The following is a 13,216-nucleotide window of genomic DNA, read 5'->3' as shown; positions in this document are numbered from 1 at the left end:
ATTATCTCTATTATTTAGTATTGTACTAGAAATGTTAGCTTTAGCAATAAGAGAAGAAAAAGAAATTCAAGGAATTAGAACAGGCAATAAAAAAAATAAAACTATAACTCTTTGCAGATGATATACTTAGAGAATCCTAGAGAATCAACTGAAAAACTACTTGAAATAATTAATAGCAAAGTTGCAGGATATAAAATAAACCCACACAAATCATTAGCATATCTATATATTACTAACAAAAGCCAGCAGCAAGAGATAGATAAATTCCATTAAAAATAGCTGTAGACAATATAAAATTTTTGGGAGTCTACCTGCCAAGATAAACCCAGGAACCACATAAGCACAATTACAAAGCACTTTTCACACAAATAGAGTCAAATCTAAATAATTAGAAAAATATTAATTGCTCATGGTAGGCCAAGCTAACATAATAAAATAACAATTTTACTTAAATTAATTTACTTATTCAATATAATACCAATCAAACTACCAAAAATTATTTTGTAGAGCTAGGAAAAGTAATAACTATTCATCTTGAAGAACAAAAGGTTAAGAATATCAAGGAAATTAATGAAAAAAAAATGCAAAGGAAGGTGGCCTAGCTGTACCAGATCTGAAACTGGTTAAAAAAAAGTTATTATAAAGTGGCAATGATCAAAACTTGTTATTGGTTAATCATAGAGGGGTGGATCAGTGTAATAGGTTAGGTACATAAGATGGAGCACTCAGTGACTATAGTAATCTACTATTTGATAAACCCGAAGACATCAGTTTCTGGGATAAGAACTCACTATTTGACAAAAGCTGCTGGGAAAACTGGAAAATAGTATGGCAGAAACTAGGCATAGACCCACATCTTAAACCGTGTACTAAGTAAGCTCAAAATGGGTACATGACTTAGACATAAAGGATGATACCACAAGCAAATTAGGAGAGCAAGGAACAGGTCACTTGTCAGATATAAGGAGAATGGAGGAGTTTATGACCAAACAAAAGATAGAGAACATTATAAAATACAAAATGGATAGTTTTGATTACATTAAATTAAAAAAGTTTTGCACAAACAAAGCCAATGTAACCAAGATTAGAAGGGAAACAGAAAACTGGGAAACAACTTTTACTGCCAGTGTTTCTGATAAAGGCCCCATTTCTAAAATATATAGAGAACTGAGTTAAATTTATAAGAATACAAGTCATTCCCCTATTGAAAAATAGTCAAAGGATATGAACAAGCAGTTTTCTGATGAAAGAATTAAAGCTATCTATAGTCACATAAAAAAAGCTGAAAATCACTATCCATCAGAGAAATGCAAATTTAAACAACTTTCAGGTACCACCTCATACCTATCGAATTGCCTAATATAACAGAAAAGGGAAATGATAATTGTTGGAGAAGATGTGAGAAAATTAGAACACTAAAGCATTGTTTGTGGAGTTGTGAACTGATCCAACCATTGTGGAGAACAATTTGGAACTATGCCCAAAAGGCTATAAAACTGTGCAAACCCTTTGATCCAGCAATACCAATACTAGGTCTGTATCTCAAAGAGATCATAAAAAGAGAAAAAAATATTTATAGAAGCTCTTTTTTTTTTGTGGTGGCAAAGAATTGAAAATTGACAGGATGCCCATTAATTGGGGAATGGCTGAACAGATTGTGGTATATAAATATAATGGAATACTCTTGTATTATAAAAAATGATGATTTCAGGCAGATTTCAGAAAAACCTGGAAAGACTTACATGAACTGATGCTAAGTGAAATGAGCAGAACCAGAACATTATACACAGTAACAGCAACATGGTGTGATGATGAACTTTGATAGACTTAGATCCTCTCAGCAATCCAATGATCTAAGATAATTCCAAATGACTCATGATGGAAAATGCTATCCACATCCAGAGAAAGAACTATAGAGTCTGAATGCAGATCAAAACATACTATTCTCACTTTTTTTCTTTCTTGTGGTTTTCCCCTTTTGTTCTGATTCTTCTTTCACAACATGAGAAATGTGGAAATATTTTAATATGATTGTACATGATTATAGCTTATATCAGATTGCTTGCCATCATGGGGAGGGGTTGGGGAGGGAGAGAGAAAAAAATGCAACTTAAAACCTTATAAAAATGAATATTGAAAACTAAAAAAAATAAAATAAGTTCTCTAGATATTTAGTTGGTCATTAAATTGATCAGAGTTAAAAAAAAAGAAATAGATCAAATGAAATAAGGTACGTATAGCTCTTAGCAAATTTTATAGTGCTACATAAATGCTAGTTAACTGCTTCCTTTGTATTGGCCTGCATATACCTGCAGATTGTGACCCCGTGATTCATTGAGCAAATGAGAAGAGATTAAAAAGTTAGATATACTTGGGGGAAAATGTTTTATCACATGACTCCAGTCCTCCCAAAGCTATTTTTCCTGTTCCTCCAGTCATCCTGTCTGGTGGGGATGGGCTGGAAAGGAGGGGTAAAGTGGTGTGTGTGTGTCATATTTTCATCGTGTACCAGTGTGCTCTCTCATATAACAATAATTGGATGTCCTTATTCCTGCGGTGGTTTGGGTATGAGAATATGTTTATTTGTCAGGAGGGATATTTTATCTGAGCATCTATTGTTATTAAGTCATTCTTTATGGTGGAACCTGACCATATAGAAATGTAAAGAATATGCTAAAGAGAAAAAAATAGTTATGGAATTAAATATCCGTGACTATGTCTTCACGATCTATTTCTGAATAGAGAGAATGAAGATGATTAATCCTCTAGGACAAGGTAAGGACCTGAGGGAGAGCCAGACAAGGGGTATAAACAACACATTCCCTGGTTTCTGTATATTCTCTCCTTTTTGACTCCCTGGGCTGACCACTCTGACTCTCTTTTCACCCACGATACAGGCAAGACAGGCCATTGCTCTTCAGAGATGTGTTCTTAGTCAGGCAGCAAGGTGTGGGGAGAAGTCATAGACTTTGTTTTAGGTGTGATGGAGAGAAATAAAAAGGAACGTGGCAGTCAAGGAACAGGAAAGCCAGAGGAGGGCTGGCCTTCCACAGCAACCGAGGACCATAGGCATTCAATGACCCACATTAGAAATAGGAGAACTGGGGTGAGAGGGAGTGACAGAGGTACCTTCTGACAGGAAATAAAGCATCTGACAATAGTAGGAAAAACTGATATTTTGCCTTTTTCACACATGATTCATGGCCACCTTAATTATATTTATCTAATTATGAAATTCTGGGCGGGGGGAGAAAACAATTGAGGAAGAGAAGGCAGTGTATCTGTGTTCATCCTGCCTTTCTCCTCTTCCCAAGAGTTGGTGGGCAGAGAAGCAAGGAAAATGAAAAAAAAAGCTTTGTGTAAAAATAGTGCCAAGTTTGAGCAGATCCAGAGGAAGGCAATGAAAATGGAGATGGGCAATCAGTTCCATGGCACAATGAGGTAAATGGAAATGCTTACTTTGGAGAAGAGAAGGCAGAGGGGAAAACATGAGCACTGTTTTCAAATAGCTGAAGGGCTTGCATGAGGATTAAAAAACAGATTTAATCTATCTGACTGCAGATTGCAGAACTAGGATGCACTGGTCAAAATTACTATCAACTTAGAGGTACAATAGAAAATGAAAGAAACTTTAGAATATCACTCAGATTGCTGTATCATGAGTGAGTAACAGCAGATAAAAAAATGAAAAAGAAAGACTTAAAAATACCTAAGGCCTTCTATTTCTAGTTGATTGTGATTTGAAATCACAAAAATGTTAAATAGTTACTGAGCTGTAAGCTATAAGAGTTGACAGGAACTGATGGGAGAAGAGGCTGTAGTAGCTAAAGCCCAGAGCAGCAGAGGACAGAGCACCGTAGTGGAAATGCCAGGAAAGAGTAGCATAGCAGAAAAATGAGAGCATCAGAGGACCCCATATCAGTGGAGTAAGTCTCTTAACTGATGGCATCACCAGAAGTTATCAATGGCTCTGTAACAGGGAAAGCAGAAGTGTCTGTCAGAAGTGTAAGCCCAGGCCATGCACATTTTCTATGTGTGAGCTCCTTTATGTGTGCTCTCTATCCACTCATGTTCCATGGTCATGCATTTTCCCTTTGTGTGTCCCCTCTCCCACTGGTGGTATGGTGATATGTGGGAGACTATACCCTTTGTGCTATGGGGAATGGAAATAATCTTTCTTGTTACTTATTTTACTATGCTATTTAATTGAACATCTCTTGCTTTAAAAAAAATTACAGGAAGAAAGATTTTGTCCTTATAACAAAAATGGATCTTCCTAACAAGTAAAGATATTTAACAGTGTGACAGGGCTGCTTTGTGAAGTCAGCATCTCCTACAATGAAGGTATTTAAGCACAGGCTGGAAGATCACAATTTGGGGACTTTGTAGAGAGGATTCTTGCTCGAGTACTGATTGTATCAAATCATCTCTGATGACCCTCAGATTTTTCATTTTATTTCATCATAGCTTTAGAACTCAAAGAATCCTTAGAGTTCACCCAGTACAACCCTCTCATTTTATAGAAGGAAAAAATGAGGGTTAGAGAAATTAAGTGACTTTCCCAAGGTCATACTGTTAGGAAGTGGTTGAGCTGGATATGAACTCATGTCCTTTGACACTTCATCTTGAACTCTTTCTATTGTAACCCTGTGAGACTGCAGGAGATGCTTAAAGAAGGTCTAAGAGATTGTGAGATAATTTTAGGTATAGGGTGGAAACCTCCAAATGAGTCAATAGTCTGATATGGTAGCCCAAGACATCTAACAAAATGTCATGCTACCTTAGACTGGTTTTCAGGAATAGGGAGGTGAGGGTCCCTCTTTACTCTGCCCTGTTCAGACTATATTTGGAGCATTGAGTTCATTATCACATCACATTTTATGAAGGACTTTGATACTATAATGGGAGATTGGTAAATGATGACCCTTTCCCTGGAGCATGTGTGAGGCTACCACATGAAGGCTGGGTGACCCTACTTCTGGAGGGTCATGATGATGTGGAATTGGGGGGTTGGCCTTCCACTTCAGAGCATGCAGAGGTATTCAGTGAATGTTTCCTGTCTGCATACCATGTGATGAAGACATGCTTTTAGTTGTCTGATGAGCTGGACCTAAGAGAATATCAAAAAGAACTTGATGGAAAAATTCACTTTTTTTTTTAATTGCTGAACATAAGATTTTAGGTACAATTCTCTGAATTCCATAGGACTATTGAGGGAGGGAGTAATCTCCACTTACTCTTTCCCCCAGTATGCCATTAGTAGGTAAGATTGTATTTGAGATTTAGAGAATCTTATTTATTTTATCTTCCTTCCTTTACACTTCTGAACTTCTGAACTCACATAAGACCTTGTACCAAAGGAAGGAAGGAAAGCAAATTTCTTTATGGGGATCTTTTGTATGTACTCTCAGTTCTAACTTAACAGTCAAATCAAAAGTCCCCTATTCACCCAGCAATAAATGGACAAGAAATCATAATAGAATACTTATAACCACTTGAGAACTGGGCCCCTTCATTCCACATCATTATGACCTTCCATCCAGATGCAGACTCACACAGCCTCCATGCAGGTAACCTATACATACTCCCAATACTGGGCCTTCATTGGCAAGGGCCCCATTACAACAAACTAGGAAACTTTGAAAGACTTTAAAAATTTTGAAACTTTGAAGACTTAAGTTTAACAAAATGACCAATGGTTTGATAGAATCAATGATGTAGGATGGAACTTACCACCTGACAGAGAGGAAGAATTCAGGGTTCAGAATGAGACATATGTATTTTTGACATGATCGCTGTGGAAATTTGCTTTGCTTCACAATTCATAGTTGTTACAAGCATTATTTTTTTTTCTTCTCAATAGAGGAAGTTAAGAGAGAAAATAGATTTTTGATAATTGAAAAAAAATTATACTAAATCCAATAACTTGGAGAGTGAAAGGTTAAACAGAATATTGAAGGGCCTTGAATTTATAATATGGGAAGACTGATTAGAAAAATTGAAATTGTATAGATTGTAGAAGGGAAGAATTGGATGAAGGCGAAGTGGGAGAATATGAGAGCTATTTGTAAATGCAGTGTCCCCCCAAAGCCTTAATATAGTTTTAAGCCTAAATAGGAAGGAAGGAAACAAGAATTTATTAAGTGCCTAACCGGTATTATAAAAATGCTATCTCACTTGATCCTTACAACAGTCCTAGGAGGTAAGTGTGATTATTATCCCATCCTCATTTTATATTTGAGGAAATAAGTGACCTGATCAGAGTCACACAGTTAGTAAATGTCTGAGGCTTGATATGAATTTTGGTCTTCCTGATTTCAGGCACAGAGATCTATACATTGAGCCACCTAGTTTACACTTAAAATTTATATGTGAAGACCTGTCTCATGGAAGAGATATTAGAATTGAGTCAGGGAAAACTTCTTAATTATTAGAAGTGTCCAAAAGTGTAGGAGTAGAAGTGGGGAGCAGAAGGTTCCCTTTCCCTAGAAGTCTAGATGATCACTTGAGTTTATTGAAAGAGGGATTCATCTTCATGTACAGGCTGAACTCAGTAGTATTCAAAACCTCTTCTAGATCTGAGATTCTTTGATCTTTTGATTTTGGAATCATGGGAGTGATTTTAAGCAGAGAAGTGATATAACTGGGAAAATGGTGGACCATTGCCTGGAGAACAGGGAAGAGATAGGAATTGTCTTTACTGTCATAGTTCAGTATTTCCCATAGCAGCCAAAAACATTCTCTTTTTCAGGCAGTCGGTTAATAAATATTAATAAATCTTGAATATTTGTTTTATAATATATAAAAAATAAATGCCTGCTCTGTGCCAAACACAGTGTTAAATGCTGGAGATACAAATAAAGGCAAAATAAAATAAAAACAAGCAGGAAAAAAAGTCCTTGTTTTCAAGGAGTTCACAGTGTAATGAGGAGAGGGCAGCCAATATACAAAACAAACAAACAAAAAAACTATTAACAAAATATATATATATATATATATATATATACACATATATGTATACACACACACACACACACACACACATATATATGTATATATAATAAATTGGAAATCATCAACAGACAGAAGCACTAGCATTAAAGAGAATCAGGAAAGTCTTCTTGCAGAAGATAGGATTCTAGCTGGTAATGGAGGAAACCCAGGAGACAAAGTTAAGGGGAGAGAAAATGCCAGGCAAGTAAAGAAGGTACAATATTCAGACTAATCCCTTGATTTCTCTTTTCCTCACAAATAGTAGGGCATGCCACAGGAAGGAACCAATCAAGCATGTCTGAGGTAGCAATTTTGATAAAAAATACCACTCAATCCTATTTTAATTACAGCTGCCAAGCAAAAGGAGACAGTAAGATATGGTGTCCTCTGCATTCAACAATACCAACCTCCAAGACATCAAGTACATTCTGATTGGTATCCCAGGACTGGAGGACTCACACACTTGGATCTCTGTTCCCATTTGTTCCATGTACCTTGCAGCCATTATGGGCAATAGCTTCTTGATCATCCTTATCATCACTGAACACAGCCTCCATGAGCCTATGTACCTGCTTCTCTCTATGCTGGCCCTGGCAGATGTCTTGCTCTCCACAACCACAGTGCCTAAAATGCTAGCCATTTTCTGGTTCCACTATGGTACTATCTCCTTTGGCAGCTGTGTGGCTCAAATGTTTTTCATCCATCTCATCTTTGTGGCAGAATCAGCATTCTGCTGGCCATGGCATTTGATCGTTATGTGGCTATATGTTACCCACTAAGATATACCACCATTCTTACCCCTTCAGTCATTGGGAAGATTGGGGTGGCAGTTGTGGTTAGGAGTTTTCTCATCTGCTTTCCTTTCATCTTTCTGGTGTACCGGCTTACTTACTGTGGACAAAACATCATTCGCCACTCCTATTGTGAACACATGGGCATAGCTAGGTTGGCCTGTGACAACATCAAAGTTAACATCATCTATGGCCTAACCATGGCCTTGTTGTCTACAGGTCTGGATGTTTTGCTTATCATTGTCTCCTATTCGTTGATTCTCCATGCTGTCTTCAACATACCTTCCTGGTCTGCCAGGCTTAAGGCTCTTAACACCTGTGGCTCCCATATCTGTGTGATCCTCCTGTTCTACACTCCAGCCTTCTTTTCCTTCTTTGCTCACCGCTTTGGAGGAAATACCATTCCCCGGCACATCCACATCCTAGTGGCCAACCTCTATGTGGTGGTGCCTCCCATGCTCAACCCCATCATTTATGGAGTAAAGACAAAGCAAATTCAGGACAGGGCAGTTCAGGTCTTCTCCTCCATTAGGACATGTTGTTAATGTATACTGAGAAGATTTTGATATTGGCCATGTCTAACAGAACATTTTGAAGTAGATGGTGAAGCAGAAAGGGAAGAGAATTAGTAACTAGAATCAATAAGATATCACCAAATAATTTCAGCTTGCCTCTCCATCAGACCTCCCCTCAAAGCTGCCAAGAAGGGAAGAGACAATTTGAATTTGAGTTTTACCATTTTGTATCCATTAGCAAGAAGCAACATTTTTTTTAAAGATGAGGTCTCAGTATCAAAGTCAAGAATACTTGAGTTTAGGGGCAGCTAGGTGGTGCAGTGGATAGAGCATCGGCCCTGAGGTCAGGAGGACCTGAGTTCAAATCCGGCCTCAGATCAAACACTTGACACTTACTAGCTGTGTGACCCTGGGCAAGTCACTTAACCCCAATTGCCTCAAAACAAAACAAAACAAAAAAAAAGAATACTTGAGTTTAAGTCCTAGCTCTAATATATAATGAATGAACAAGTCATTTGAGATCTTGGTGCTCCAGCCCATTTTCTATATAGTATAAATAGAAGAACAGGCACTCAACTGCTGAGTTCTGTATACCAATGAAGTCAGTAGTATGAACAAAAAAATTTAATAATCTCCTTAGCAGCTATGATAATAATCACAGTAAGATAGTAGAAAGCCAATCAGAGGGAAAGCAAATGTGTAAGCATTTTAATAAACACACACTGTGCAGAATATGTTTTGAATATTTATGAAGGCATAACCTCAACCCAGAGATTAGACCTAGAGAATAATTGCCACACAATTTTTTTTCCTGTGATTTGTTCAGGATAAGGAACTGACTGAATTCCACATTAGCTGTTTGACAATGTTAGTGTCACAAATCTTCATCTGGGAAAAGAGTTAAAATTCCTTTCATTCTAGAGATGGGAATCTATGGGTGTGAAATACTGAATATAACATTACTTAGGGTAAATGTGTCTGTTTTGCTGAATTGTTTTTTTCCCTTCCTTTTAAAATAAATTAAAAAAAATACACACTTAAAAAACAAAAAACCCAAGAGATTATTACCTGGGGTCGAATGGAGAAATAATATGTATGGGAATGAATGTGATATATACATACATACATACATACATATATATATATATATATGTATATATATACACACACACACATATATACACACACACACACATACAAATATATATACACATATACAAATATATGTATATGTATACATACACACATATACACATTATATATATACATATATGTGTATATATAGATATGTATGTGTGTGTATGTATATATATATATATATATATATGAAATGAGAGCACAAATAAAAAATAGTTAAAAGTTAAAAAAATATTTAAAATGTGAGAATTATCTGAGTTGGTAAAATCCATATGAGTTAACAGCATGGTAAAACAACAAGGGAAGAAAACCTAACTTTTGAGTGTGATAATAGTATGAAAATGTCTAGAACAAGTCTAAATTACCTGTTGAATACATTATAAGCCCTTTCCGCAGAATACATGCATTTCCACACAAGAAAAGCAAGTATGCATAGCAATAAAAAATCATGGTAGTCTAATTATGGAGCAGCTGGATGGTTTAGTGAAAAGAGCTCTAGGCCTGGAGTCAGGAAGACCTGAGTTTAAATCTGGCTTCAAACACTTACTAGCTGTGTGACTTTTGTACAAGTCACTTAGACTCTGTTTGCCTTAATTCTTTGGAAAGGAAATGGCAAACCACTCCAGAACTCTTGCTAAGAAAACCCCATGAACAATATGGTCCACAGGGTAATAAACAGCCAGACATGACTATATCACAGAAGCCAGTGGAGTTTTAGGACTCCAGCCTCTTACAGGTTCACTCTTGATCTGGGCACATAGGAAGACAGGAATGTGGACATAATAAAGGGTTAAATAAGCTTACTTTATTCTAGTCTAGTCTTCTCGAGAGGGTTGCTGATAAAAGGAGCACCAACTCCTACAGCATCTTCTAATCACACTTTCTGACAGGTGTGGGCGAGAAGGAGGGCAATCACCCTTCATCTCGATATGGCCAGTTGAGACACGCACAACATTTCCAGCTTGTGCACTCCCCTAAGTTCCCCTAAGTTCCCCTAAGCCTCAATGGAGTCTGGTTGAGGCAGATACACACACATTTCCCTGTGCATTCCCCAAATCCCCACTCACTGACCAGTGCTGTCTTGATTTATAGAGAAGCACACAAAAAAGGCAATTTGCCAACAATAAACTCACAGGTTAACTTTAGCAACATTATCATAACTTAGCATAGTCCAATCATAGTAAATATTGCGCTATGTCATCCCTGTATCTTACTGCACAGTCGCAGTAGAAACTGTTTTGGCCATGGATCCTAGAAACTGTTATCTAAAAAAGAATAACAAAATTCTCCTTACTTACACTCCACCCCCTAGGATTCTGGCCTTACAATCTAAACGGGGGACACCTTGGTCCTTACAGTCTATACAGGTGACACCTTGGCCCTTACAATCTGTGGAGATGTGAGCCCTTGAGCCAAGAAACTAAAGGACAACATCCATAATCCATAACAACAATATAAACTGCAACAATACCAGTAACATAAACATTGTGTCAGGCATCAAGTGTACACAAACACAGCAAATTCTACAATGACATACCACCAGAGCAGCCACACAGCCTAAAGCAGACAAGAAAGTAATTGCCTTTTCCCTAAGAAGTATGGCCACAAGTCCTAAAACAGACATAGCATTCAGTATGTAACATGGTACACAGTATGTAACATAGCACACATTCTCCCCCTTATACATTCTTCAGGGACCAGTGTCTTTGGGGAGAGCAGTCAGCTCCTCCTCACTGGACAGGGGCTTCCCTTAACACAGCACAGTCCATCCCTAGGCCACAATAGGTTACAATTCCCTCAGTCAAAGTGGAGGGTCCATCCTCTTCCTGAAAGTCCTCTTGGGACACTGCCATGGCAAGCTCCCACCTGGTGCTCCCAGGTGCTCGAACGCTTGAATGACCCAAACAGTGTGAGTTCAAGCACCACTCCAGCTCCAGTCACAAGGTCTGGGGGGCAGCTGGACAACAAAGCCAACAGAGTGGGTCCTCAGGGACTGTGGCACTTCTCCATGCCATTGTGGACAACTCCATCCCTGGGTCCCAAACTATCCCTGGGTCCCAACCTATCCCTGAGGGAAACAATAGGAAAGCATGCTCAGTGCTCCTGTCTTCCCAAAAAGTTTTCATCTTGACCTGGGGCTGAGTCCCAATTTCCATGGCTCCCTGCTCATGGTGAAGGGCTTGCCTCCCTGGGGGAGGGGCTGCTTTGCCCTACCTCAGCTCCCTGATTCTGCTCTGGGGGGTCCTGCTCCAGGCTCTTGTCTCTGGACCGCACTGCCCTAACTCTGATACAGCTCATCCTCCCCCCAGCTTCACAGAAGGAGGGGCTTTTCCAACCTGGTCATGGCCTTGGCTCAGAGAAGTTCAAAAGAAACTTCTCAGGTCAGTCCTCCTCCTCTGTCTCTGGTGGCTGCTTAGCTTTAACCCTTTCCTGTACTCTAGGCTTCTCTTTTAGTGCAGAGAAGTTTAAAAGGAACTTCTCCACTTTCTCTTCTATAAATCCAGGCTCATTCTCTGGCTCATCAGGTAACTCTGCCTCTTGAGCAGAGGGAATAATAAACATCCACGTTCTAAGAATTTGGGTCTCAGTGTCTAATAATCCTCGGGCTTTTTCACATGCCGCCCTTTCCTCCTGTTCCTAGGATACATCAGCCTGAGCCTCTTGCAGCCAGGCTTCCACTGACAGTAGCTTGTCTGTATTTTTTCTTACAATGCAGGAGACACACATTTCTTAACCAGGCTGCCACACAAAAACCTGAATTGCCAGCTCTACTCCCCCACCCCCTGCAGTAACCTCTTCTTCTCAGGAGAGCCGGTGGGTTAGGGAGGGGGAAGGAGGGGTTATCTCTGGGGGCTGCTGCTTCTTGATTAGTTCCTCTCAGGTTGCTGCTGCTTGCTCCATCACCACCATGTCTCTGGACTGATCTGGGATGCTGCCACTTCTGCCACTGCACACTGACCCTCCCACTCCTCCGAGGTTAAGTCTCCCACAACATTCCAACAACTCCCACAGCCTTCCTAGCACCCTTCTTATCAAGGGTACCCCTTACTTGCAGTGACTGAACAACAGCAAAAGTATTATTAGACAATATTTTTAGTAAAATGACAAAACTATAACATATAGCTAATAGTCAGTCAATAAACATTTATTAAGCACCTACTATGTCCTAGGCACTGTGCTCAGTGTGGAGCTAGCAGAAACTAATGCACTGTGTGACCCTGGGCAAGTCACTTAACCCCAATTGCCTAAAAATTAAAAAAAAATTAAAAAACCAATGCAAACAAATGCAACTACAATAAAGACATAATACAAATATAAAAGCAAAAACAACATAAAAAATAACAAGCATACTTAATGATAATACTTAATTACTTAATAATAACATACTCAAACATGATATACGATGTTTGCATTTATATGTATATGTATTTGTATATATATACATATATACGCAGATGCAAAATTTTAAATTTGTATATAGGCATATACAGATATGCATATACATATGCATATAAACATATACATATACACATACATACACATACATACATTTGAGGCCCACATTATCCAGGGAAACATTACATATGTAAAACCTCCATCTGTTTTACCTATACTTTATTCTACCTATTCTACTTATTTTATTCTACCTATTTGTTTGCATGTTGTCTTCCCCATTAGATTATGAGTTCCTTAATGGCAGGAAATGATTTTTGCTTTTCTTTGTATCTCAGCTGCTTAGCTTCGTGTCTGGCACATAGTAAATGCTCAATAAATTCTTGT

The 13,216-nt window shown here is 38.4% G+C and overlaps 1 protein-coding gene across 1 annotated transcript; it reads left to right on the top strand.

Annotated features, from left to right (window-relative positions):
• Positions 1-7,370: 7,370 nt before the first annotated feature.
• LOC110195261 (olfactory receptor 52Z1P-like) lies at positions 7,371-8,329 on the top strand. Its single transcript, XM_020967923.1, is given in 2 exon segments — positions 7,371-7,716; positions 7,719-8,329. Coding segments are annotated over 2 exon segments (957 nt in total).
• Positions 8,330-13,216: the final 4,887 nt, after the last annotated feature.

The sequence above is a fragment of the Phascolarctos cinereus genome, unplaced genomic scaffold (genome assembly GCF_003287225.1).
Source record: "Phascolarctos cinereus isolate Bilbo 61053 unplaced genomic scaffold, phaCin_HiC Scaffold_726;HRSCAF=1367, whole genome shotgun sequence".
In the NCBI taxonomy this organism is placed as follows: domain Eukaryota; kingdom Metazoa; phylum Chordata; class Mammalia; order Diprotodontia; family Phascolarctidae; genus Phascolarctos; species Phascolarctos cinereus.
Note: the sequence above shows the minus strand (reverse complement) of the source record. Positions and strands in the feature narration are given on the sequence as shown.